At 40.1% G+C, this 27,989-nt stretch overlaps 1 protein-coding gene and 1 long non-coding RNA gene across 2 annotated transcripts in view; one reads left to right on the top strand and one right to left on the bottom strand.

Annotated features, from left to right (window-relative positions):
- Nucleotides 1-57: 57 nt before the first annotated feature.
- LOC139828930 (uncharacterized) lies at nucleotides 58-23,852 on the bottom strand. Its single transcript, XR_011741018.1, has 5 exons — nucleotides 23,814-23,852; nucleotides 5,579-5,655; nucleotides 1,058-1,177; nucleotides 810-943; nucleotides 58-185 (listed from the first exon to the last, which is right to left on the bottom strand). It is a non-coding gene; the product is annotated as an uncharacterized lncRNA (long non-coding RNA).
- TEX9 (testis expressed 9) overlaps nucleotides 22,926-27,989 on the top strand; it is a 21,613-nt gene continuing 16,549 nt past the window's right edge. Inside the window, exons 1-4 of the mRNA XM_065847694.2 lie at nucleotides 22,926-23,271; nucleotides 23,356-23,459; nucleotides 24,364-24,427; nucleotides 25,934-26,004. Coding sequence (XP_065703766.1) covers nucleotides 23,227-23,271; nucleotides 23,356-23,459; nucleotides 24,364-24,427; nucleotides 25,934-26,004 — 284 coding nt within the window. The 5' untranslated portion in view covers nucleotides 22,926-23,226. The remainder of the gene's footprint in view (nucleotides 23,272-23,355; nucleotides 23,460-24,363; nucleotides 24,428-25,933; nucleotides 26,005-27,989) is intronic.

Genomic DNA, 27,989 nt, shown 5'->3' with positions numbered 1-27,989 from the left:
TCAGTCTAAACCAGGAATTGACAAATTTATTATTTAGTTCATAATCAATTTAGTTCCCAGAATGTGATTAAATTGACACAGAGATTAAATAAGTGGGCTAGACTCCAGGTTGCATTTTTGTGGTGGAAGTGGTCACTGGGTCCCAAAAGCTATGTCTGTACTTCCATATCTCACCATCAAGTCAGCTTTAAAACAAAACAAAACAAATCACTACTTTTTCTGTGGGTTTTTTTGGTGTGAAGCCTTTGAAGTGTTAGTCAGTTTCTGTTACCAGGTTTCTAGTAGCAGGCCCAAAATAAGATGGCATAGAGGCCCAAAATAGGACCAGGGTCCAATTTTGTGTAAAGAAGATATTTCCTCCTCAGGCCTAGCAGTAAACAAAAGTTTAACATTTTTTCCCTAGCATGATACTTGAAATAAATGGGGCTTTGTTGTGTTTAGCTAGAGCAGAGGCCCATACTCCGCTCCTCAAGAGCCTTTTTTGTATTAGGACTAATTCCCCCTCCGTACTTCCCTGGTGTTCCCTCAGTGCGACAGAGCACAGGGTTTGGCGTGGGTTTGTTATGGGCCCGTTTAACGCCAACTGAGGAATTTTTCCCTTTATGCAGTAGGTAGGCCCATGAATGGAGGGCATTTTAGCTGACTCCTGTGCAAAATGGCTGAAAGAAAAACGGCGGCATCTTACAGGCAGTTTACTTGGTTATACACAACTAAAGCAAAGAACAAACGGATCCAGAATAATTGCATAAACAAAGAACTTGTGCTGACAGAATTAACTTGAAGACACAGAGGAGAATGATCTGACAAACCTGAACTCAGATGGACTGACTGGAGACCTTCAGGGAATGTCCACCAAGGACCATGACAACCATCTGCTGGAGTTCTTGCACCTAACAGCTCTGAACACCTTTGTGTGACACAGAGGTTGAGCTCCTGGTCAGCACTGTATAACAAACACACAAAAAGTAATAAAAATGAGTTAATATTAAGTCACATTACTGTAAATGAAGGCACGTGTGAAAGTTTAAGCCTGTCAGAAACCTGACCAGGATCTTACTTGTTCTTTTCCATTTTCCAAATGTATGCTTTGATGGAAGAGCGCAGCAGCTGAGCTCAGAGCAGGTAGGCCGGGGGCTTTCTCTCCTCCTCTTTCCTTCTGCAGACAGAGTTTGCTCATCTAGAAATTGATGTTGCTGTATTAGACACTAAAATTCCTGTCTTTTCTAACTCAAAACACTAGAAGCCTGCTGTGCCAGACAGATACATTCATTAGAGGATGATCTTGAAAAGAGAAAGGAAGAGCCAGCTGTCTGCACGAAAACAATCTCCACCATGTGGTCCTGTGACAGGTAGGAGCTAACTCCATTTTGCTAGGTTAATTCCAAAAGTTGTGTTTATTTTCCCTCCATTTCTGGAGCTTAGGGTCTAACACAAGCTGTCTCAGTGGGGAAAAGTTGTGCTTTCATACTATCTAACCTGTTTTCCAGGATTTTCTCTACTGTACTTCAGCATGGCTTTGTTTTGTTTTTTTTCTTCACTGTTATGAGTTGTCTCTGACAGTTGGGGAATACAGCGTTTCAAGCTTTCAAGGAGCAACGTCTTGCTGCCCTTTCTCCAGCAAGCAGCCAGACTGAAGGGAGGGAGCTCTTCCCACTCCTCTGTCCGTGGAGAGGGATCTGCCACCTCTTGTCTAGCACAGGGCCAGAGACCTGCACGCTCAGAGACTAACCCGAGGTATGAGGCAGATAAATAATGAAATCTCGCTATCTTTATCCTCAAGACGAACATAAAATATATTCTGTGAGGATAATTGACTTTAAAGGTTTGCTAAAGAAATATACTTTCCAAAAGCTTAAAACGCTGGTTCAGTGAACCCCATTTTGATGCCTTTTTGCAACTCTCCTTCCCTAGCGGTATCTGTCTCCATGTATCCTGAGCTGTGCCCAAGGCATCTTCCTCTGGTTCTCTTTGTTTTGTTACCTCTGTTCATGCATAGCACCTGTAAAAGGAAAGTGCAATAACTAGTAATTTACCTAACCACTTTTAATGGATACTTTGGCTTTTATGGTTTCAATTATTAAAAACAAAACCAAAAAGTTTTCCTAGGTAATCTTCAAACTGATATCATACCAACTGACAGGAGAAACCAGGCTGTTTTCAAACCTGGTAGTGAGAAGGGAGCTATTTTAATGATAATGAAAGCCTGCTTGACCGGGAGTTTGCCAAGCTTTGCTGGATCTTGCAGTATGTGTTCAAGCGGGTGCAAGGGCTGTGCGGTGGGCAGTCTCATGACCTGGCAAATAATGGGAAACGTTTTAAAAAATGGTAGGGACGTCTGAGTTAGGCCCTGTGGTCACGTGTCCTACCACTCTAACTAGTTACAGCAGTTTTCCTGGCAACCACAGTTCCAGTTGTCTGCTTTGCCATCCATTTAGTCATTTACATCTCTGCAAGGCAGTTTTAAGGCACTAATTAAACAGGTATGGAGCCCTTACTCAGTGCAGATGTAGATGATCATCAGGTGCAAGACAGCAATGGCCCAGGCTCACACAAGCCTGGCTGTAGCTTGCCATGGTTGGTCAGACAAGGAGTATGGCATTTTGCTGGGGTAATACACAGACCATTGGCATTCTGTAAGTCATGATAAGCAGATTAATTCCCAAGGTCCATCAAGGCTCTTTGATCATACAGGTAGTTTGAAACTTTTCATTTCTGTAGATTGATTCCTCTGTAAAATATATCTTTGTCTCAATGTAATGTCAAATGGGCTCAGCTGCTGAGCTTGAAAAAGTTACTGTGAGTATGATGTTCCTATACACTGCATACTTGTCTTCAAGCTGGAAGAAATCAACAAGGAAGAAAAAGGCATCAACTACCACAGCCTAAGAAAACTACTTAGAAGGGAACAGTAGGTCATGAAAGTGGTGATTCAGACTGTCCTGTACAAGCCTGATGAGTAGGAAGGAAGGGTTGTCACTGAAAGAAATAAATACCAAAGTTTGATCCTTGACTGAGGTTCTAAAAAGAGACATCCTTCCATTTTCAGTGTTGTTGAATATTTTATTCTCCTGCAGGTAGAAGTTAGGGGAAAAATATTTTCAGTCAGACCCCTACGCACATGTTTGATCTCGTCAGTTGTCTCTTGTGCTAACCCAGAGGCTTGGTTTTAGGGTGTTTCTGACAGAATTAAGGCCAAGGAGAGAGAAATATATGCAAGTTTCATGTAACAAAGAAATCAACACTTCAGTCTTTCCTTGATTTTTTTTTTTTTTTCCCTTTTGAGATCCAGTGGTAAACTGGAAAGGCACAGGTGTTCAAAACTGAACACTGTGTACCAGCAGAATGGCTTGAGCGCAAGGAGGGGCCAGCTGTAGGTCCCAGGGGCCTTGCCACCTGTACAAAATCATGAGCCAAATAAGCCTCACACAGTAATGCAGTGGCTCCAGGTATCTGATAGCAGAGGATGGGAGAGCACCCAGTCCCCAAAGGCAGAGCCATGTGGCACAGGAACCACAAATTTCAGCTATGCTGGTCCAAGCTCTGGATCCCCAGATAAACTATGTATGTCCTTAATCTTACTGCTGCCTGAAGGAATCCTGATGGATTTCCAAGTCCTACAGCCTCCTTGAGAAATTTGTTTGCATTTTCTCCTATATGCAAATTGGCAAGGCAGTGATCCAGCAATACATACACTCTTGCAATTATGGCACTGCCCTTTGATTCCCCATCTTGCAAGCAGGCACTGTCTTAAAAGATCAAACACCAGCCTGAGGACACATTGAAGATTTTTGTTCTCATAGAAGTTGCTCCCCAGAAATGGGGGGAAAGGAAAAGGCTACCTGCACATTGTGCCCATAGAGCAGACAGGTAAACTCACACAACAGTAAAATGCCATAGCCTCCCATTTTGTCTTTCTTCTTGCAGCTCTATATCCCTGAAAATGCACTGGGGTGTCCTGTCAAAGATCTCAGCAATCACATCTCATCCCTGCTGGTATACGTCCATCTGGTTTTAACACTTCAGTTCTTCTTGGTCAAAACTCCAGCCCTGTCCCTGCTCATCTTCTGGTTGGCACCTCCACCACCTCTGAGCACCACAACAGGAACCTCTTGACCACAAAGGCTTTTGCCTCCAGGGCTGCATCACAGGCTCTTCACAACCTTTGGGCCAGCAGTCCCTGCACCTCCAGCGCCGGTAGCTGCTGCAGGCAGCGCTGCCCGTGCCTGGGAGCGGTGCTATCAGTGCCTCGTCAGGATGCAGCAGGAAACGTCTGGCCTCCGCTCCACCACCATCTGCTAAAACCAGGCCTCCTCTGGCAGGAGTCCAACACAAAGTAAATAGAGTTTCACAGCCAGATTTCAAACAACAAAATAACTGAGAAATATGCCTCACTGCTCCTGGTTTTCAAATTCAAAACAGGGAAGTTCCTAGAAGCAAAAATTTTTTATGGATCCTAAGACTTTTTGGTTGTCATATGGGTCCACAAGCGGCTAACGCTAGGGACAAAGTACAGTGATGTAGCAATTTTAGTTAGCTACACCTAATTAGTTAAATTTATGCATTTGCTAATTTTTAAGATGATTTCTTTCTCAAGACCAGTGATGGAGAAAAATGAAATTGTCAAATCAGAGAATTCAGCTTGCAATATTTGTATGGGAAACTGTACAGAGATAGAAGAATTCTGAATCTTGCTGCTGTATGATATTTTTCATGGTATAGGAGAGAGAGAAGGACTCAGTGAAGTGTGAAGGATTTTTTAAAAGAACAGATTGCCATGTCTTTTAAAATAGGTCAAGTTTTTGGCCTAGTTTCGTTTCAAGTGTCCCTTAAAGCAATGGTGTTTGAATATCCATGATAGTGCCACTGCTTTTTTGTTTTTAGCTGCATCTGTGTGTGGCTCTAGTTGTAAGGCAGAAATGTTCCACTGTACGACTACAATGGCAAAGACCACGTGTCTCAAGCAGTATTTCTGAACAAGTTACAGGGAACAGTAGAATCCCAGCAGTGGCTGCATTTCATCCTTACCTGTAATGTTAGCCTGAAACAAGTGGCTAAGAAAACACAAACTATACAAAAGGGTAATGGCCAGGGAAACCAACACCTGCAGATCCAAATCCTGTCAAACTTGAACTATTAACTCCCAAATTTCAGGAGGGTTGGTAGCATTGTTTGCTTTCCGTCTTTAATTAAATCAGTTGATTAACTTGATTTAAGTAGAAAGTAGAATTACAATAATGGCATTTAGATTGAAGATACACAAGATAATACTTATAAGAACAAACCAAGACCACCTATGTTGAATTGAGATAAAATACAGTGGTGAGCTGTCAAAGCAAAAGAATCTGTATGTATGCATATAGATTCTAAAAAAGGATGTTAAAGATATTTGAAGAGGGAGGCAATTCTGCATGTAATATTAATTAATATAGAATAAATATCATCTGTTCTCTATGTACAGAGCAGTCTCGTACATGTATTTATGGATGCATCTTTGCTCTTCATTATGAACATAACTTAGGTATATACACATGTATTTATGATGTTACATGGACTTAATTATTCAAAATAAGACACATACCAGTAATTGCGGTTGGCTTTAGTGTAGCTCTGCGGAGTGAGGCAGGACATGAGGAGGATTTCCTGCATCTTGGAGCCCTGTAAAAAGGCCAGGGGGATTGTGCTTAGAGAATACAAGGACAGGACTTGCCACTCTACCTACTCTCCCCCGAGGCTGAGGTGGGAGCTCAGCACACCCTTGTTAAGATGCAGGTTCTTCTCCCCACTAAGCTGATCCATAAGGGATAGTGCCCTTCAGGCACAACCCATTTAAAACCTACCTTGTTGTGGTAAAAACCTGGATTGACCTAATGTGCAGCCAGTAATAAACATTAGTTGGCTCACAGTGTTGTACAGTAATAAACACACTGAAGAGCTTGTCAGTGCATGCTTTAGGAAAGAAGTACAATCTGGAACAACAGAGTCTATGCGTACACTTGGAATACAAATCTTTTGCAGGCTTTAGACTTCGTTAGGAAAACTGTTCATGATTCCAGTAAAACTGTGAGTGAAGACAATGCAAAGGCTTGTCGGGTATTCATTGCATTATAACATGGAAAGATAAATCAGCCTTTGCTAATAGAAACGGTTTTAAGAATACCTTTCTTTTAATGACTAACATTATTTTGCACAGAGATTTGTAGTTGTAACCACCATAATGGACTGGAACCTTTGTTATGTACCTGATCCTACTCTGCATCCTCTGCTGAAGAATGGTGTGAGTTGTTACGCCTGTGGCTTTATGTGCACAGCTTGTGACACAAAAAGGCTAAAGAAGGGAAAAGAGGATTTTTTTTTTTTTTATAGAGTATCACAAAGTACAGGAAAAGTCACCTAGAGAGCTCCCAAGGATACCGATTTGTGAACAACTCTATTTTACATGTGACTCCCACTACTTCCTGCGAGACAAGAATATTATGCACACAGATCCGGTTTGAGTTTTCACACTGGCAGTTCCTCTCAATACCGCTCATATATAAAAATCGCTTTCACTTCATAATAGATCATAAATTCTTGCAGTAATAATTCTAAGAAGATTGGTTTTGTCTTCTACACTCTAAATAATTAACAAAGATGCCAAGCAGATTTGTGCTGCATTTGATAAGTATAAGGAAAATGTTATCTCTGCAATGATCCCACTTCTAACAGGTAGCAAAGACTTATCCTGCAAATAATTTCACTAGAAGGTCTCCCTGAGCAGGAATATGTGATTGTAGAATTATTCAGTATGGACGGGTGGATTAAATTGCATTCATTGATAATCTGAATCAAGTTGGGAAAAAAAAGGTGTATTATCTATTTGCATTGAACAGGCTTATAAGTTTCACAGGGAGTTTTCCTCACTAGCATAGAGCTTGGTGAAGCATGGACTTTATTTTTTTCTTATTAAGGTGAAATGTAAGAAATGAAAGACTGTTTATTTGTGATGCTATACCTAGTTCCTGATTCTTAATGCCTCTATCTGCCTTTGTAAGGAAGCTCACACTGTGTGGTCCTGAATTCAGCAGCACATCAGGTGCAAACCAGAAGCTCAGAATGGAATGCCTGTTATTTGGAACATATAGGATAATTACATTGCATGGTAAAGGCAAGTGGCTCAGCTGCCTGAACGATGGGGTTTTATTCTGTTGGGCTAACGCAATCTCCTGTGGGTTGTAGCCAAGAACATTGAAAAGAAAATGTTGTTCATAATCCATCTGGCTGCAATCTTATCCTATCTAGGCACTGGATCTAGCTCAGAGCCAAAATTAGGCTATCAGGAAAGGTACCACTGAGATGGGGATGAAGCCAGAGAGCTGCTGAGGGACCCTGGTCCATGGGCAGACAGCAGCAGGTACAGGGGTGTAAGGGCAAGGCTGGGCAGCGGTTCCCAGGGCAGCGGAACGTGGCAGGGAAGGAGTCAGCAGTGGTGGGTCTAGGCTGCTCCATACCCACAGGGATCTTTGCGGTCTTAACCAATGTGTTTGGGTTGGATTGTTGACTTGGCAAAAAACTCAACAGCAAATCAGCTTAGATAGGAGGAGAATGGCATCCTGTATCAAGATGCTTTATCAATGTCCCAATTAGTTGAACAATTACAATATCATTACTCTTACAAACCAACACCACATACAGCCAAGAAACAGCCGTTCTCATACTATCAGGTTTCTAACATTTCTCTAACAATTCAACAGAAAAACAGACTAAGGTATAAACTTCAGTACAAGAGAGCACTTCATGTCTTCTGCTGTTCTTAAGTGAACGTAAGAGATTATTTATGTATTTAAATAGTTTTTTAATAAATACTACGAGTGAAATTATGGAAATTTAGCTGCCATTTTACAACTGATATAATCTGAGAATAGGAGGAAAGCACGAGGATTATAATTGATAAAGTCCTCAACTTTACAGTTTGGGATGGTGTTGAGAGTTTTTCAGCAGTTTTAATCTGAATAACCTCTAGCAGAACAGCTCAGTTTACAAACCAGCGCACTTTGCAACTGAATGTTTTATACCACCATGAGAAGAGTAAAATAAATAAATCAGTAGGTCACCTTCCTAACTTGATTTTCCTGAGTCAGATAATTCCCTTCATGAAGCAAGGAACAGATCTCTTTCAACACCAGTTAGAAAGGAAGTAAGGGTAGCTTTCTCTCTGGTTTTCATTTTTACTTCAACCTCTACTAGAATGAGTTGATCACATTTTGTTCATTAAAATTTCCCATATTGGGCCAGATGGGGAATTTGTTTGTTTGCTTCTTTTCTTAATTTCTCCCCTTTCAGCTTTTAAAAAGTCCTCCCCCCAAATTCCAGCAGATCCCAAGCTCAAAAATCTGACTAACTCCAGTTTAAGAATACTATTTATGCTATTTACGCAATGCTTTAAGGGCTAATTAGCCAAGTGTGACACCAACCCAGGAGTAAGCCTTTTCTCAGATACAGGCTGTGTTCTGTCCACGTTCAGAGGTAGGAGAAGTAATGTTTAGACATTTTATTAACAGGCACTCAACTTAGAGCTGTGCCTATTTAGGCTTCTAAAAACAGTTTGCACTGAACATGCCCTCTGGCTTCCTGGCAAGGCTACTCCCATACCAGTAACCTGATATATGCACTCATGGTCACCATAACACCAGCCAAGCACATGGAAATAAGAGCATCTTTAGAAAATACCTCAATGGCTTAAAAAAAAACAGCAGGGCACAGCTACCAAAGCCATGTCTGAGATTCTTCCCTCTGCAACAGAGAGAGGGGGCTTGGTACCTTCTGGCTGTTTGCACCCCAAAGAGGAGAAGGATGATTGTGCAGATGGCAACTTCTTGCACAGAAAATCTGCTTTCAGAATTGCAGCAGTTGACGAGTTGCTTTATTTCTCCAGCACTGAGGTAGGGGAGGAGGCACAAAGGTATCAGCTCTGCTAATGGCACGCAGAATGATTAACTGAATGCTGCAGGCTGAGATTCTGCCCTCGTGCTGGTGCAGCTTATAGCAGATGGTGCAGTTGCACGACTGTGTTAGAGGACAAACACTGTCGTGGCAGAGATACAGAGCTTTATTACTACTAGTAATTTAACTGTCAAAAATGAAACACTATACTGCAGAAATGCCTGGTAGGTGGTAAGAAAAGATTATGCTTTTAACCTTATCCACAGTGTATTTAATCTCAAATTACAGATGCAGACACGGAACACACTGGTGTTACTCTTAAACATACCAGACTTGCCTCACTGTAAGATATTTTCTTTTTAAATTTTTTTCCTGAATTTGAGGAATTTCTTGAATATAAAATTCTACAATCACAGAACACAGGTGCCTGTTTTAAAAAAATACTACTCTGCTTTTCAAATTTCCTCCCTTCCTTTCTGAAAGCATAGACAAATCAATGAAGAATAATCATAGCTTAGTCATGAAAACAATCTGTCAATATTTACACAGTGCTCTTTTGTTTCTTGGTCTTTCTTTGTTGGTCTGATACTTCAACTAAGCCCAGTATGCATCATCAAGCCCTGGATCTAATAACTTAGGAAGATGATATTTTGAGATGCATTTGCATTAGCAAGTGAAAAAGCAAAGGCAGCTGAGCAGCTATGTGCAGTAATGAGAAGGCCTGTGGGTGCATTTGCAACCTCCTCAGACATTGACTGTAAAACATTAAATTGATTTATACTTCTGTTCAGATAAAGATGCAGCTAAGACATAATAATGTCAGGTCCATTTTAGGCTCTTAAACTCTTCTGATCATCTGTGGTTTTCTGACACCACTTTCTAGGGGTCTAAGGAAATCCTTTTCAGAAAGAAGAGAACTGAGGCTTGAAAACTACCAACTATTAATAAAACAGTTGGTGCCCCAGGCACCGTCTGGAAGAAAGAGCAGTTTAAGAGCTATCAGATTGCTTTTCCACCTCACTGGCATTACAGCTTCATAGTTCTGACTTACTCAGGATCGCGCTTGGATATTGATAGATATTTCAACATAAGTATAATTTCTTAGACCAGAAGTGGGAGCTTTCAGTGCAATAGAGGCAGACCCACTGCTGTGGCAGGGGCATCAGAGCAAGGCATGTGAATGCTTTGATTCTTTTCTTTTCCATTGCAAGTGCATAAGCACTGCTGCTTCTGAAACCTAGTTGCTATAGTAGAGCAAAGAATAACTCAGAGCAAGTATGAAACCACAAGTACTGCCACATAGACCCAGCATATTTCTTTCAGATTTCTACCTAGAAGCATGATTGTTAGCTACAAAAGTCTCTCATTCATGCTCCCCCCCCGCCTTTGTTTTTCTCCTCTATTGTTCTGGCAAATCTGTAATTTGGGGACTAACCAGATAAATTTCATACCTGGAACAGGTTTATTACAGCTGATTAAACGAGAATCCTCTTTCTTCACACAGAAAAGTCTCTCAAGATTTTTACAGTTATTGGTGCTGGCGATATTGCACAGTCAGAGGTGGTGTCTGGAACACAGCGGGATGGAGATGCTTTCATGGGCAGCACCTGAATTCACCTAGTGAATTGGCATCTGAATTCTCCAGTTCAGGGAGCAAAAATATGACACAAGGCATCCCAAACCCAACAAATCATTCCAAACATTTGTTTTCCAAACATTTCCAAGTGGTTTGCTTATTTTTAATTTCTCAGACACTTATGGATGACATTATCTTAGCATCAAATTATTGCCAAGTGCGCATAAGCCTCTTCCCAGAAGATCTGGCCTGGGGGTGAATAATGTATTTTATGCATTTGCAACACAATTACTAAGCAGAGCACAGTGCATGCACTGCCCTGCTCTGCAGTTTGCCTCAATTCGGACACTCTCACTCACGCTACTTGAGCAAAAGAAGCAGCTTTACAATTTTCCCCACAGTACACTTCCCTCCTAAAAATCTCCCACATAAGCATTCTTACTCCTGCAGCTCCACCAGTGCTAGCAAGTGTGGGAGGGCTGACATTTTTGGTACAAGAATATTTGGACCCTCGCTATAGCGTCTGCTCTGCTCCCTTGAATATATTTGCAATTAATCAGATGAACACACGACAAAGGGTGGTCTGCTGTGAAAGGTGCCCAGTGCACTCGGACTTAATATCCCCTCATTTCATGCAGATAATGATGCTCTCTCTCCCCCTGGACTCCCTCTTTTCCTCAAAACTGCTGAGCGAGGAAGACTAGAAGTCCTGTCAGATGAATCAGAAAACAATAAAAGCTCTGATCTACTTAAGAAAAGTGCTGTAAGAGAAACAGGTTCTATAGTATTGTATTGTCTCTATACTGTAGTAAAACACTATTAAAATTGAAGGAGTTGAGTTCATTTTCAAATAGATGAGGTGTGGAGACAAACATTCTTCAGGTTATCCCCATGAGTACTTTCATATATGTTACATTGAATTTCACATGAACATTGTATGATCTTACGTGGTCTGTAGTCAAATAGCTGGAACTCATTAAAACTAAGCTCCAGCTGTGCAATCACTGCCCTCACAAAGATACATTTTTACATGTGGTTAATGCCAGAAAGAATCTCAATTATGAGAACATCAAAATATGTTGTTTATTGCAGAAAAAAGCATTTGCAGCAATTTAAAATATCCAGTCAACACCACACTGCTAAATCTAGATAATAGAAATCCTGGAGAAATTTGAGCTAAATCTGTCTGGATTATAGCAGTGGGATTATCTGAATGCTAAATTACTGTATATGTTTTACTCACAAACATGAGCACAGACAGTATAGGAAGATGGATGACTATGCAGATCACAATAAAACCCATCCCCATAGAGACATTTTCATACACTAGGTAAACAATCCGTCTCAATTTATCAAGCATTCTGAATTGAATTAATTCTGTCATTTACTTTGCTGTTGCTGTGTAGAGGATATGGTTTAACTTGAACAGCTCCTTTAGCACCAGAAAAATAACAAAGGTTTTCTCCGTGCATCCTTCGCAACACACAGAGCGCAGGAATATTAATTGTCTGCTGTGTTTATATAACTGAATTAAAGAAAATGCAACTCTAGTTTTGTGTGTAATCAGAAAAACAAATTTTGTGCAACACTGAAAGAAAAGGTTAACCCTGGTTGTTTCGTTAAACCTTCCCCTCCCCCATTGTTTACACACCAGTGTTTCTCGCTTTCTAAGGACATACAGTGAATAAACCTGGATTGACCTGACACATAGCATCTCTCAAACTTTCCCCTTCAATGATTCACAGATGTGTGAGCTGTGACCAAAAAAAGCAAAGAGGAAAAATGCAAGAGTACGGCAGAGGCTGAGCGAATTTGAAAGAGGTGATAGTGCCTGAGCGTGCTGTGCCCGCGTCGCTCCTTCGCTGCAAGTGCACAGCTGCTGATTACAAATCCACATTCCTTCGGTTGCCAGTTTAGCTGAGTTTGACAATTGCAAGTGAAATTACCTTCAGTTATGTTCCTGCAGGAATTATTCTAATTCTTGTTATTCTGCCTATGTGTGTTAGTTGTTATTGCTCTCTGGTGCTGTTTTGGTGCTTGGGGTGGCAGCGTTGCATGTCCGTGCCCCACGCAGCAGTCGAGTGGGCTTTCCCGGGGCAGCAGGCGAGACAGTAATCGCTGCTTCCTCTGAACCAGCTCACGCAGATACAGGCACTTTCATTTCCTTCTTTCTAATTCAAATAACATATGTAGCTCCGTAAACAGACTAAATACTATTTTGGATCCTGGGAAACTGTCAATGTAATCCTTCGGTCAAAGTACAAACAAACAAACAAAAGAATCGGCCTTACCCAGAGTTCAGCTGCATCCAGATTTTAAGAGACATAGTTTTCAGCAGAAAACAAATTCAGAAAGGCCACCAAAACCTTGCTTTTTTTACTGAGAAAGAGGGACTATTATGAATAGATGCCATGGAAATTTGGGCATGATAGCTGTTATTCTCGAACTGTGTGCATGTGCTAACAGACTCACAGTGTCAGCACTCTCTGGTGTTCGAGATAACGAAACACGGGTTCTATTCTTCAGTTTTTTTGCTTCAACCAAAGGAGTAATTTCTCACCATTTCTGCCACTATTTTGCCTGGTTTTGGGATGAATGTCTGAATACTAGTTGACCTAGAACACAAAAGCTGTGTTGTTGCATGGTCTATAGACCAGTGCTCTCATGGAGCTGAACCAGAGGTGGCAACAATGAGATATTTTAAGCATAAAAGGTTAAAGCCACCTGGACACAACTATCACAGCCCAAGTGGAAACCTGAGTTAATAAGCATCAGGTCTACCCTGGGTCAATGACTGCAATGCACATTGCGGAGACTCCAGACCACACGGTATCAGTCCCAAAGGTGGTTTCTGCATCATGGTCTCTGCCATAAAAATAACATGCAGAAAAGGAAAACTTGAAAAATAGGCAAGGCAAGTGAAGGAGTACAGGTTGGAAATGGCTAACATGAATGCTTTTTAAAAAATCTAGCTAAACTCATGTATGAAAGTAAATTCTAAAAGACCTTGGAAAGTGACAGGATGGTTTCATACCATGTTACTAATTTAAAGAATAAATACTTTTGAGGGAATTGAAACATTAGGAAAAGACTTAAACAGGAAGTCTTATTAAACAGTACAGCATAGCCATAGATCAAACAATAAAACAGGGTGCTTCATATTACTTGCAGGAATGCTAGATATTCTTCTCTCATCTCTTATATATTCATTATGAAATTCGCTCTACTGTAGCACAGACATAATTTAAACTATTCCCTCTGCCAGAAGAAATCAAACTTTAAAGGCAAATATTAATTCAACTAGCATGCCTTTCTGAAAAAATAAATATGTTTCAATTAGCATAAGCAATATTTCAGAAGATGGATCAATTTCCATTCAAAAGGAGACAAAACAAATTTAGAAATCTGATTCAGCAACGTAGCTGGATAACAGCTCACGCGCTTAGCAGCATACATGAGTTTAACCACTTTCCTGACAGTTCCAACATCAGAAAAAATCTCAAAAAACCCTGAAATCTTTGTCAGATGAGATCTACAAAAATATTATGCAAGTTGGGAAAAATATGTTTTCAGTTTTACACAAGTAGTGCTTTCCTTAGCATAGCCCACTGACATCAGCAGCTGCCATTGTCACACAGGTAACTTTGTAGAACTCCAGTGACGCCAGCCTGGGCACTGCTTTATAGAACTGAATGCTCAGACACAGGAGTGGTCAGCACTCATCTAACGGTTGTTCAATGTGGCTCAGAAAAGAGGTAGTTTATTTTCATCGCCTATTGGACTGCTGACCACATAAGGAAAAACACAACTATACATGACATGAAATAACACTATGTGCAGCTTTATGGTTAATGGCAACACAGTTGGAAAAGCTGCATGGAGAATAAACCACAACTTTAGTGGAGGTGGTTTCTCTACTACAGACCAGCTCCTAGTGATGGCGACAGAGTAGCACAGGGACAGGATGCATGATTGCTGTTCTCATTGCATTAACTTCAAAGATAAAAAGGAAAATGGAACTTATTTTTCACTGCCTTATCTGCTTTTTTTCTCTTTCATAAGCAATATATTACAAAGATTTTTCCAGTCCTTAATTTCCCATTGTGTAGTGGTTAAGTGATTTCTTTTCTTCATCTTTCCATGTGTTTGATTTGAAAGACAGTCATCAGGCAAACCTTCACTGACTCTGCCCATTGCCCTTCCACAACTGGTGTGCTAGACTCCCAACGGCTCTATCTTTGCTGTCCCAGTCTGACTTTGGAGTTTTAATTCTACTTAAGTACCATTTAACACTCAATATACAATGAAAAGAAGTGCTACAAAATCATGCTTATAATCAGAGCTGTTTAATATGCTGACTCTGCATTTGAAAATGATTAAATGTAACTTTACATGTAATGCTTATGTGCATATTTTAAAATTTACTGATACCAGCAATAATTTTACAAATAATATTTTCACTAGTCAAGCTATCTGTTTACAGTGAGAATCCAACTTTTCTTTGATAGCAAACATTTGCTTTCATCTCTATCTTCCACTTTCTGGCACAAACTTGCAAAATCTGAGTTGCCAACACTGGAGAAAAATGTCCAAGTCCAAGCAAACAAAACAGCTGTTTCAATGGATCTTTTTCTTTTGATCGGGTTTTAGGGAAAAGAGCCCACAGCCTAGTCTTTGAACTTAAATGCCTTTGGAGCGCTCTTTTTACTCAGGACAGCCACAGGCATAAAAGCTGATCCATTCAAAATTAACATCAGCCAGTTTTTCTTCTCTCCTACCTTGTTAAGCAAAAGTTCAGAGCATTTGAACACAGACATTTATTTAATAGTGCTAATCAATTAGTGGGCAATAGATGTTAAGGGAATGAACAGCCTTTTACCTGCCACTACATTGTCTCTACATCTGTTCTATGACACTTAATGGATACGTAACACCTGAATTGAAGTAGGGATTCAGCTTTGGGAAAGAGGACAGTAAGGAATGATAGGCCCAAAGTAAGGGCATTTTTCCACTTTGTATATGCAACTTATTCATTTTGTATTTATGCATTTGATTTTGTCAGGGACTTGAAATTTTTATTTTGGTTTGTGGTTGTCGTTGTTCGGGGTTTTTTTTTGTTTGTTTTCAGAAGGCCTTCAGGGTTATCTGTTAACTGTTACCTGCTGAAGCATGAGTCCTGGGAAAACCTTAGCTGCTCCAAGGGAAAAAAACCACAGCGACCACCCAACAGAAACCTTTAAATCTCTGACAGGTGGACCCAGCCTGGAAATGTAGCTCAGCGTTCAGTCCAAAGTTATTTTTGCCACAGGTAGTTTCTTCAAAGGACAGGTGTTTTACTGTGCCTGATTGTCCCACAGTGGTTATGTCCAAATCTGACCTCTGCATTCTCTCTCACTAAGCAATTCCCATCACAGAAGCCCTGCTCTCATTTCAGCTAACTTGCTCATTACTACTAAGCCTGATTTCTGTGATGGTACCTTGGCAGATCTCATGAACACACTCAACATAGGTACCTTCCAAAAGACTCAGTCCAATTGGAGTTCACATACAGAAAGCAAAAACCGCCATGCTTTTCCTGGTGGCTATCCTCACATCAGAGATGTTCCCTAATGTTGTTCTTGCATCGCGAATCTGAGGGACTCCTTAGAGTGCTGTAACGCATCTGCAGCAAGAGCTGACTTCAGTGGCAATTGTGGTGGCTCAGTATGCCTAAAATTAGGCCTTGTATTTTTAAAAGCTATCAAACATGCTGTTGTTAAAATAACATCTTTTTTGTGTGTGGCAGAACAACAAAAGAAAACTCCTATGAATTTCTGCTGGCTCTGCAATAACAACAATCGCTGTTGGCATTTGTTTATGAAAACGGGCAAAAGATAACAAACTAACATTCTCCCTCCAGCTGACACTGAGCTTCACATTTTTTACTACAGTTAGCAAAAAAGTTCCTACCTCTCCTAAGCTGAAATAATTTTCCAGTGCACTTTAATGCACTAAGAAGTCAAATGCGTTCATACTGGCAGTTTACACATGGGCATGTAGGTTGACTTTTAATCCATTTTACTACACTGGAACAAGTTTTCTAAAAGAGAGTAGGCATTAGCAGGGAAGCCAAGGGCTCAGCTGACAATATAGGCTGAATTAGCATTCCTTTTATCGAGCAACATAGAATGAGCAAATGCCAAAACATGTGTTATTCTGCTTTTAGGCTAACATTGAATGGTAACATTGACACATTTAAAATGTTAGAACTTGTTTGTACTTGTTACATAATATTAATTTTCTTGGTGGTGCCACACTATATTCACTGAATATTTTAGAACCATTATGTCTTACTCTGCACTGAATGAAAAATTAATAAACAATATGCAAGTTGATAGTAAAGGCCAGATCTGTTTTGGTGGTGTCAACACAGCGAAGTAACTTCCAAAGGCCTCATCTGCATTCACTCCTTGTATGCACGCTCAGATATACAATGTTGCAAGCCTCATGAAAGCAACAGTTTAAAAAAGTATTTTCTAAATTAATGTTATGCTATGTAGCAGAACATAATCTTCCAAGTGAAGAGGAATTGGATACAAGTGATAACACACCCATGCAAATAAAATATTCATGAAAATAGCAGAAGAGGATTTGGCTCTTTCAGGCTCTAGGCTTTTGGTACTAAATACACGATTGGGTTTCTTACTGGCAACCGCAAGGATGGGAACAACAAACGCAGGCCAGTAACGGAGGTTGTGATGAACAGGAACAGTACGGACAGATTTGTGCTTGCTGCTGCTATAACTGCAGGGCTCAGCATCCAGGTGACAAGATTGTTTCTTTATCCTGTCAATAGCATGCCTCTCTGTTGAAAAGTGAGTGATTTCTTCTTAAAAGTAGCTTTTTATCTCTCAAATTTGAGTGAGGTGGGATTCTTGTCTTCAGACAGAGATCTAACATGTAAATTGTCAGGCTTTAGGAGTCCTAGTGATCAAATATAGAGAAAAATATTTAGCCCACCTTTACTTCTAATTTTGCAATAAGTACAATGAAACTTGCGGAGGAGGAGTCACTGTTTTGCTTCAATGTATGTAGATTTTCTTCGAACTAGCATGAGGAAATAATCTCGTTTAGGAAAAAGCTCTATCCTTCCAGAACAGACCAATGAACATTTGACAAAACTATATCTGGTAGCAGAGTCTAAGGTATTGATTTTGATCTATGGATGACATGCCAAGTTCTTTCTTTTGTTCAACTTCACATATGATAGTATTTCAGGTAGGAAACGGTATAAGACTTCGAGTTTCAGTAAAATGAATTATTACCTAGCAGCTTTGGGAACAAGCTGGGAAAACAGCATTTGTATATGTTGCAGCAGCCCTTTAGGAGTAACAGCCATTAGAAATATATTGTGTCTTACACAGTAGGAGGAATTTCCATCATCAGTGAAGGATATTTCCCTTTTTCTTTGACATTGCCATGTTCTGAAATCCTCTGAACCACAGTACTGGAAGACCATGTGCTTTTCAAAGTACTTCTCAATGTGGCAAACTGTTGCACTGATAAACTAACTTCTCAGGTTGTTTTTTTGTGTGGTGTTCATTGGTTTGGTTGTTTGTTGTCCCCTCCACCCCTAAAACCAAAACAAAACAACAAACCAAACCAAACACCAGTTCTACTACAACAAATAACCATACAATTGTCATAACAACCTAGTGATATTACAGTGGCCACCTTGAAGAGTGGTCTGAAGAGTATTTACCAAACCTTTTGATCCCTAGTAATCAGAACAGAAGTGCCCAAAATCCAGAGATTAAAGGATTAGGCTTCAAGAAAGACTTGTGGTATTTCAAGAAAATGTGACTGATGCTCACCACTTATTTTTTACAGTGCTGATGAGATTTAGTGTTTAAGGTCCTTTCCTGTTCAGACATAAAAGCTGCTGTAATCAGAGTATTACTAGGGAAAACTACTCTGGCTGAGGATTCAATATGTTCAAATTGTTGAGCCAAGGTTATTGTTTGGATTAGGTTAGGAAGGATGACACTGAAATAAGTAAGCCCCAATAGCACCGCAAAGCAGAGAAGAACAAAGAAAAATATTTGTATTTTTAAATAGCAGTCTGGATAGCCTAAGTATGCTGGTTAGACCTATACAAAAATAACTTTGACTAGCCTAGAAACTAGGTATTGTATATGTTTATACAGCTACTGGAAACAGAATAAACATTTGTATTGCACCATCCATATGAAAGCAAAACTGGAGACACTGGAGACAGAATAGGCTTCTTAGGTCAGCTTGCCCATCAAAATCTGCGTGCTCAGTTCCCACACACCTCCCCAGCTTCTGCCACACAAAACTAGACACAGGCAACAGACACGCATCTGGGTCATTCTGCTAGAAAAAAAAAATATATCAGCCTATACTGGTGTAAACCAGCTTAGGATAGCTGTCAGTAAGGTCTAAAGATTTTTTTTGAAGACTTCATATATACAAACAGCTCACAGCTTTTTCATAAGAAATATATGGCTATCAATAATACTTGGTCATCTTTGGATTTTAGGGAGCCATTAGAGACACATGAGAAAATACCAGCACAAAAATACGTTCTGATATACAATCACACCATTTCAAACACCATTGGATTATTATTACTGATTAGGGGGGGAAAATCCAACAGCTGTCGGGGGAATCCCCTCGATGTCTGGATTATTGATTTAATAGCTACACGTTGTCTAGATCCTATCACTCCACTAATGTCTGCAAATACTGTACATGAGTTTACTTTTTTCCTCCTTTTTTACACTTTTTTCCCCCTTTTTTTTCTCAAAAAATTATTTATATTATTCTGATTTTTAGGTGAATTCAAGATTAGCTGTTGCTTCCACCCCACACAATAGGAATATGAAATAGCAATTTTATTTGTTTAAGTAAAAACTAATATGAGTGCTTAGAGATTAAAAAAAAAAAATTCTACTTTTCAGAAAGCTGCCGAGTGTTAAATTTCACCTAAAATTCAATCCAAAATCCTGCTCTTCCCTCCGGGAAATTGGAACTAGAAAAACAAGGCAGAAATTTAAGGTAGGGAAACTATTTCAGTGTGAAGGGGCTGTAATTGTTACACTTGCTTATGTTAGGGTGATATGCTTTGGATGCAAGTTTGACATCCTCTATGGTACATTTAGAATAAATAAGGAAACAAGTAAACAACTGCCTGCTGCTTTACAATCCGTGCCTTCACCTGCGAGTGCTGCCGTAGGCCTGTCCCTGCTGTACTTCCCCATGGCCAGGGTTTTGGTTCTGCCAGAGCTCCTGTGCATGGCCTGGCCCTGCAGCACGCGATAAGGTGCACGGTGCCAGCGGCAGCTTGTGTCACGTGGGCCACGAGATATGGCAGCGCTGTGTGACACGCAGCTGCCAGGCAGGCAGCCCCGTCGGTAACACGCTTCTCCTTCAAGCGCAGGTTGGATTGCTTCGGATTCCTGTGCCTAAAACACGGGTGTTGAGTGGGAAAAGTACAAGTGTTCAGACCTGAGATGGTGAATGTGTTGTGGTAGACAGTCTCTCCCTGACTGCTTATCCCAGAGCAGGGTAATTTAAGCAGTACACACTGTCCTGGTCAAAGAAACTAGCATACAACGAAGAATGACACATTTTGTGTTATATTGCCTCAGTGAAGTATCCCCCTTTCCTAGGGTGGAGGGTACAGCAGGCAGCAACAAGTCTGCTAGAATACTTTTCCTTCTAGAGGTGGAATCGACAGACTGCAGGCCTCTCTCATATATATATATATACATGTTTAATTGAAGTTAGGTCTATCACATACCAAAGACAACATATAACCCTTAACAGGATTCTTGGTCTAAAAACGGTAAGCATTTTTGCATATATATGATGCTATTTATTTGTTTAGAATGGGCTTTATTAAAAAAAACCAAAAACTTGAGCAAGGGTATCACCTGTTGTTTGTTTGGTCTGAAACATTTGCAATGATTTTTATGGAACAAAATGTCCTAAACCACTATTGTTCCTCTGTTTCTGACAAGTAATGTGATATACAGTGAAGTCCTGTGCCTTCCTACAGCATTGGCTGTTGCCAGTACCCTAGGTCTCTACTAAATGGCCCAACTTTTATCAGAAGCATTGAAAATTCTGAATAATGAATCTTTAAGCCAATAGTAAATTATTACGAACAAAAAATGTGTCTAAAAGTGTAAAGATAATAGCTTGATATAAAAATCACCTGCTTTTATATTTTTATTGGGGGAGGAAAGTGAGATCAGAAAATTTGTGCCTGCAGAAGAAGGCCATAGGTAACAATTAAATAATGCAAGTTCTCTGGTCCAATCAAGGGTAAATACTGTTATTGACTCTCATCAGTCTCGTGCAATAAACTATTCTAATGTCATACCAGCTCTGCACACCTTTCTGTCCTGCACCGCTCCTACCAGACACATTGACTGAGCTCTTTTGTTCTGTGACCTCCTCCTTCGCTGGAAGAGCAACTCTGGCAATGCAGTGAGCCACTTAATCTGGAGTCTAACATCACTGTTAGAGCCATTTAATTCTGGGATTTTAAAATCCTCAAAAACCTCAAAACTGAAACACTTGCAAAACACAGAATGATGATGTACTACTCTAATCACAGAGGTCCCAAGCAATAGGTCCCAAGTACAGCTCATTATCCCATACCAATGTGAGCTTTTCAGATGCTGCTTTTTTTTTTTCCAGACAAATACTGAGATAAATTTTCCTAGCTCCTTATGTGTCTTGCTATTGGTTGTCATCTGTAATATAAGCCTATTCTCTACCCAGTTACCAACTATGTATTAGAGAATTAACCACGACTGCTAAGGTCACACCAGGTCAACTTTAAAGTGATAAAACCTTAATGGAGTAAGGGATCAAGAATGTAACAAAATCTCTTATTTCTGTTTTCTACATCTCTGGAGAAATACTTTAAATTTCACTAAGAAATACTTTATGTAGACACACTAATCTTTTCATAGTATTTTAAATATAGATAGTTGAATTCTAAATCCAGTTGATACAATACTTCAGTAAAATAACATTAAATAATCATGTTGTGGATCTTAGAAAAATTGTACAAATCTACTACCCTAATATATATGTACGCTATTATTCTCAGAGAGCTCTAAGCAAAAAGAATGTTGCATTGCTGTGTTTGTTAACATATTTACTCATTTATCATATAATAAATTACCCCTCTTTTGTTTATTAAGATTTATCTAAAAGCTGGCTAGAAAACCAGTGGCTCTAATCTCTCTAATCTCAACCAGTGATTTTGTTGCCTTGGTATCTAACTAGCAGAGATCCTCTAGCTAATACTTTTGGCATTTTTAAGGTATGATCTTATAGCTATATTGGACGAGAACTTTACAGAGAGTAAGAATTTTACTAAGATATTTTAGTTCTCCAAAAAGAGTGCTTTTTTTTGGAAAGAAAAAAAAAGTTGCTGTTTGGAAAGAGCATGTTTCTCCTTGTAGCTTTCAACCTGTCAGCCTTGTTTCCCTTCTTTAGCTCCTCTCTCTGGCTTAAAATCCCCCAGAACCTCACTAATCTCACCAGGGAGGTTTCTAAAACCTTGGTTTGGTTATGATGCCTTAACCTCTCATGGAATCTACAATTTATTTCTTAACAAAATCTGTCTTTCCCATTGTGCAGGTTTGGTTTCTACTATTGACCTTGCCCTGTCTTTTTTCTCCAAATCAAAAGCATAGCTAATGGAGTTAAATTCTGCATATCTTTTTCTGAAAGGCCACCATTAACATCTTGACGTTCTTACTAGTAAAAAAAAAAAAAAAAATTAACAGACTGACTTCTTGGCTGACAATTTTTTCAAAAGCTCCATAACTTTTTTCATAGGCTCACTCTTTTCTCCCTTTCTGTCAATATATTTGTACCAACATTACTGTTAAGCACTTTCATTTTCTGTATTGATATTTCTGTTTTTTGCCTTTGATTAATCACATTTGTCCTGTCTTTCATTCCACTTCCATTTATCCCATTGCACTGCCTGTCTCAGTGCTCACAGTTAATCTCCTCCAAGCATTTCTTCTGTTTTGCAACTAATACTTCTGCAGAAGTCCTTCAACCATGCATCAACCTCCTACTTCTAGTCAACCAAACTCTTCTGATTTCCCCCGTGCAAGTCTCTTCATTAAAATCATATACAGTCTATGTAACTCAAGGTGTAGAGCTATCTTATTGTTGCCATAGTGCTGTAAACATGTTAGTTTTAAACACTGAAATGAAGGGATGGTGGCAGGACAATACGTAGCAAGGCCAAGAGGCTTGAACAGAAGGACTGTAGTATTTATTACAATAGTAAGTGTAGCGCCACCTCAGACCTTATCACTTCCCCCTCACCTGACCCCACGGCAGCCCGTGCCCACACCAGGAGCCAGCTGTCCCCGTGCCCTGGGGCCGCACTGGTGTCACCGGGCCCTGACACGTCTCACCCCGGCACCGAACTGTGCACGGGAACGGGGCCGAAGCGGTTCTGCTGCCCAGGGCCTGGCAGCAAGGGCTGAAACATGGATGCCCCTGTCTCTGCCCCCGTACCCAGCAGCGCCGGGAGGCTGGGCCAGGGCTAAGGCCGCGGGGGTGAAGCAAACTGCGAGGGCGGCCGTTTCCCGGCCCCACGGCGGAGCCGGGCGGGCGGCTGAGCCGCAGCCCCGGGCGGCAGCCGGTTGCCCCGGCGAAGGCGTCGTCACGCAGCAGCGAACAAAATGGCGGCGGGCGGCGCGGCTCAGCGGGGCGGGGGCCTGCCCGGGGTAAGGCGGCGGCTCGGGCACCGGGAGGCGAGCGGGGCAGGGTGGTCCTGCCCGCCCCCACACTTTCACTTGTCCTCGCTGCAGGTGCGGAGAGCACCCGGCGGCCCTCTGCCGCCCGTCGCCGGGCCCGGCCTGCCGAGCGGAACGCCGCTGAGCGGAGAGCTGCTGGCCAGGGAGGCGGAGTACAAGTAAGGGGGGCGGGCGGGCCTGGGCACCTCAGCGTCACCCCTGACGGAGTTTGCAGTTCATCCGCAGGGTCTTGAGTCCCTCAACCAGCATCCCTTCCCCGAAGCGGGCAGCCGAGAGCACCGAAAAGCGCAGTTTTAAATTTAAGCCCCGTGCTCAGGCGCCCGCGGGCGGGCTGTGTGCTGCGCTGGGCCTCGCTGCGGCCCTGCTGCATAGCACTGCAGGTCGTTCTGCACTTAAAACACATTCCTTTTAAATTATTAATATAGAAATGCTTAAGCCTGTTAAAAAAATAAATAAAAGCTCTAAAGCTTGTGGCAAATGCCATGAAGGCACATTTAAAAGCACTTAGTTACCTGTCAGTTGTCAGCCCCTGTGGATGGTGAGAATGGACAAGGACCTGTGTGTCAGAAACTCACACTGCATGGAAAGATAAACAGAGAAACAGGCAAGAACACAAGCTTATTTTAACCTGTACATACAGGTAGCCACACATTTTAGTTATCTGATTAAGTAACATAATCATATATGACACCTTCCCCAGCCCCTGCTACTAAGTATACTGAAGGTAAGGACTGTGTTAAAGACTGAAAGCACTGAGGAAATAAACATGTAAAATATATATTAAGCAGTGACATGACCAAAACCAAGGACACCCTTCACCTCTCAGATTTATAGTCTAAACCTTACTGTTTAATGGGTATAGGTGTTTTATTACTGTTGATTTGACAGAAACCCAGGAAGCTGTAGAAACATAACTTTGTTAATACACTGAAGTATATTTCAGTGTTCCTTTTTAGAATTTATTAAAATTTCACATAGTTCAGAGAAAGATACTGTCAAGCTTACATTTATTTCTTTCAAATCTTTCAAAAAACTCAGTGACAAGCATTCTTATGCTTTCAGGCGACTGAATGCAGAATTAGAAGCAAAAACAGAAAAACTGATGCGTCAGGCTGAAGAAGTAATGGTGAGTATACAGACTGATATATAACTCAGCCTTGGTTCACATGCATAGTGTCAGGTTTCAAAAGAAATTATTTAGACTATGACAACTAAAAGTATTATAGTTTCAAATGCAATCTAAGCTTTTATTTTTTTCTTTTTTCAAAATTGTAAACACATCCCAAAGTAGTTTTTATGTAATTCATCAGGTAAGTAGACGTTCACATAGATGCATAGAGCATTTGTGCAGATATATACATAAAACCACATTAAAAACTTGTTTATGATGTTTAAGAAAAGTGTCTGTAGAGGGTTCTATGTTTTAAATACTAAAAGTGTTTTGAAACTAGGTACTGTTGCACTAACATCCTAGTGAAATAGGATCTACATTGTTCAAGCTGAAAGAAATACAAAAGAATAAGCAACATGAATAGAAAATATGTAGTTAGTAAGAAGGAAACAAAAAATTTTCCTGTTTATTGTCAGTATTATCTTTTAACATTGGTGTGGCTGTGTACCAGATAGAGTCAAGTTTTTATATGAAAATTGGACAAATTAGGGAACGGGACAGGTATGGTTTATATGCAAAACAGTCTGGGGAAGGTGTTTTGCATACTGGATACATTCATTGTAAGTGCACCCACTCAAATAAATAAGGATTAAAAAGCAAATTATTAAGTCTTCTGGAAAGCTATACTTATATGCACTTTTTCTCTTGCTGAAACTTTGTTTTTATGCCCTCTGAAAACGTTCTCTTGAGCTGTGGTACGCTGGGGCTAACTGCCTGGCATTTGAACAGGAGCAGATGAAGCATCCAAAATAGCATCTAGTCTCTTTCCTTTAAAAAACAGCAACAACAAAACCGCTTTATTTTTTTCCTTCTCTAAATACAGCAGAAGATCAGATATTCTTAGGACACTTAATATACCACATGGCACTGCCAGATCACACAGATTTTTAACAAAAGCGAAGCAGTCTAAGTTAAAAAAAAGTGCCAAACAGGACAACTGCATTTTGTTCTGGATTATGCTTTCTAAGTGTAACTTAGCAACATAGGAGCTGTCTGAACATTCAGGCTGAATTGTTCTCTAAAGCACATACAACATATCAGTGTCCAATTATGGTCATATTGCATTAACAAAGATTTATTTTTAAGGTTTATTGCACAATATGGAAAAATGAAAATTTGTTCCACCTGCTGTGCGTTTACTACTCCTATATTTCCAAGAAAAAGAAGGGAGGGTAACAGCATCTCAGATGATGTTAAGCTGGCCGAAAGTTTTACAGGCAAAAGACAATTACATGTTGTGGAGCAGAAGTAAATGGTGGGGGATAGCAATGGCATTTTAATTTTGAGCCATCTTTTCATGTGTTTGAGAAGTTCTTTTCCACAGTAGACTATGGTTTCCATTCTATTCCATAATTGACTATAGTTGTGACCTGTGATTTATGAATATGTAATTCATCTTTAATTGATTATATTCCCACAGAAGTGACTTCTTTTTATTTTATTTATTTTTTTTTAATAAAGAAAAGCCAACAGGAGATACTATCTAGACCAGTTTCAGTACAGAGTAAGTCACATGAAGACAACAGACAGAGGTATGTGCTTTACAACTGCTGCATGTAATTCATGGGGATTCTTTCACACTGATCTGCACACCCTGACTTGCGCTCTAGTCATGCTCCTGTTTGATTTATCTTTGCAGCATACTAGAGTGGTAGAGTCTAAATTTTTTCATATTATTCAAAACAATTGATACTAAGTGTTTTTCCTTGTTATTTTAAAGAGGTCCTTATTTTGCTGAAAGTTCTATTTAGCATGCTAAGTAGTGCTGACATCTGTAAAAAAGCAAGGTAAGGTAACAGGTTTCTTTGCAGTGCGCAACAGTAGACACTCAGCAGTAGATGGTTTTTAACCAGTTCAGCTGACAAAGTGAAGAAATAGATGTTCGCTCACGTTTAACTTGGCCTAAATATTCCTGGGACAGGAAGAGCTTGATTAAAAAAAAAACGAACACAAAAACCAAAGACAGACAAACATTCAGCTGCCACCCTCTGGAACCTGGATATCATTACATGTCCCAGGCCGACACCTTTGGTCTGGCTGAACAGACGGACAGCCGTGGGTTTAGGCCTGGGTGTTCAAACCCACTCTAGAGTGGATACACAGCCCTCTTTACTTAGTTGCTCAGAGACATTATGATTTGCTTACTTGTTACAGATTTGTGTATTGATAGTACAGGAAGGGGATGAATTTAAGATAGACTAATACACATTTTATCAAGGATCTGATCTGGTAGAGTCCTAAATTTATGATGCCACTAATCTGGATAACAAAGATACAGGGGCACACTACAATGTGCTTCAGATGTTAAGCTGCTGTTGGGAAGCTATTTTGAAATAGTATAAATGAAAGGCTGCTAGAGATGATAAAATAATTACTTTTGTGGAGAGTATAATTGAAAACAAAAAGGTGTTTTATGAATTTGAAAGGGTTTTTCAGTACGCAGAAAGGTGCGACAGGAACTCTCTGACAGAAGCCTGGCTACACCATGAAAAGTTTGCTACTATAGATAGAATTATTCCTAAGCTATTTTAAAGCCATATCTGTCAGGCATAGAGGGGAAAAAAAAAAAAAAAGAAACTCACTGTATTATCAGTATAATCATACTTTGCAAGCAAATTCTGGATCTTACTTTAGTTTTGTTAGATGCATTTTGAACAGCAAACAGAAGATTTTTAAGCACTTCAAACTGGAGTTCAGTTGTGGGGCTGTTTTATGAAGTAATGTGATCAGAGGATTCAGCCCCGCAAAGGGAGTTTACAGCTTTGATGGTGTACATTTGAAATAAATGGGAGTGCTGGAAGAATTAACAAATATATTGGCAATTAGCATGTCAGAGTAGCAGCTGATTTACCAATTACCTACATAAATTAAAACACCTCAAAAAAAAAAACCAGACTGTGTTCTGGTAAACATTTATGTGAGAGAATTAAAATCCCATGCTGTAGTGAAAAAAATCAGAAATGTGTGCTAGGAATTAGGCACACTGATTATCCATGAGTGCACATTGAGGCCATTCAATTAGATTAGTTCCAAGTATTTAATTAAAATTTTTTTTCTTTCAAAATTGCACAAGCAGATAGGCTATAAATGTAAAGGAAGCACTTGAGATGTTTTTGAAATATCTGTTTGAAATTTCCATTGAAATTCTTCTTTAAGAAGAATTAACACTAAAGCAAATTAAAAGAGGGGAAGAAATTGAAGCAAAGAGGTCATATCAGGGCAGGGGGAGAAAAGACAGGTTAAGAGAAAAAGGATGAGTAAGCAAAGTAAAAAAACAACAACAAAAAAATCTAAGTTGCTCTCCAAATCAGTGTATATTTTAAAATAAGTTGTTCTGAAGCTTTATAATGTAATTTTTGCAGAGGAGCTTGAATTACATAGAGACAAAGCAGTTCCAGCAACACTGCATTGAAATCAGCTTTTGTTTACACTTTCCCTCTCCGAGCAGCGCCAGGCTCATGGCGATGAGAGCTGCGTGCGCATGGGCAAGCGCTATAGGCTTCCAATAGGATTAGCA

Source organism: Patagioenas fasciata, chromosome 12 (genome assembly GCF_037038585.1).
Source record: "Patagioenas fasciata isolate bPatFas1 chromosome 12, bPatFas1.hap1, whole genome shotgun sequence".
Lineage (NCBI taxonomy): Eukaryota > Metazoa > Chordata > Aves > Columbiformes > Columbidae > Patagioenas > Patagioenas fasciata.
Note: the sequence above shows the minus strand (reverse complement) of the source record. Positions and strands in the feature narration are given on the sequence as shown.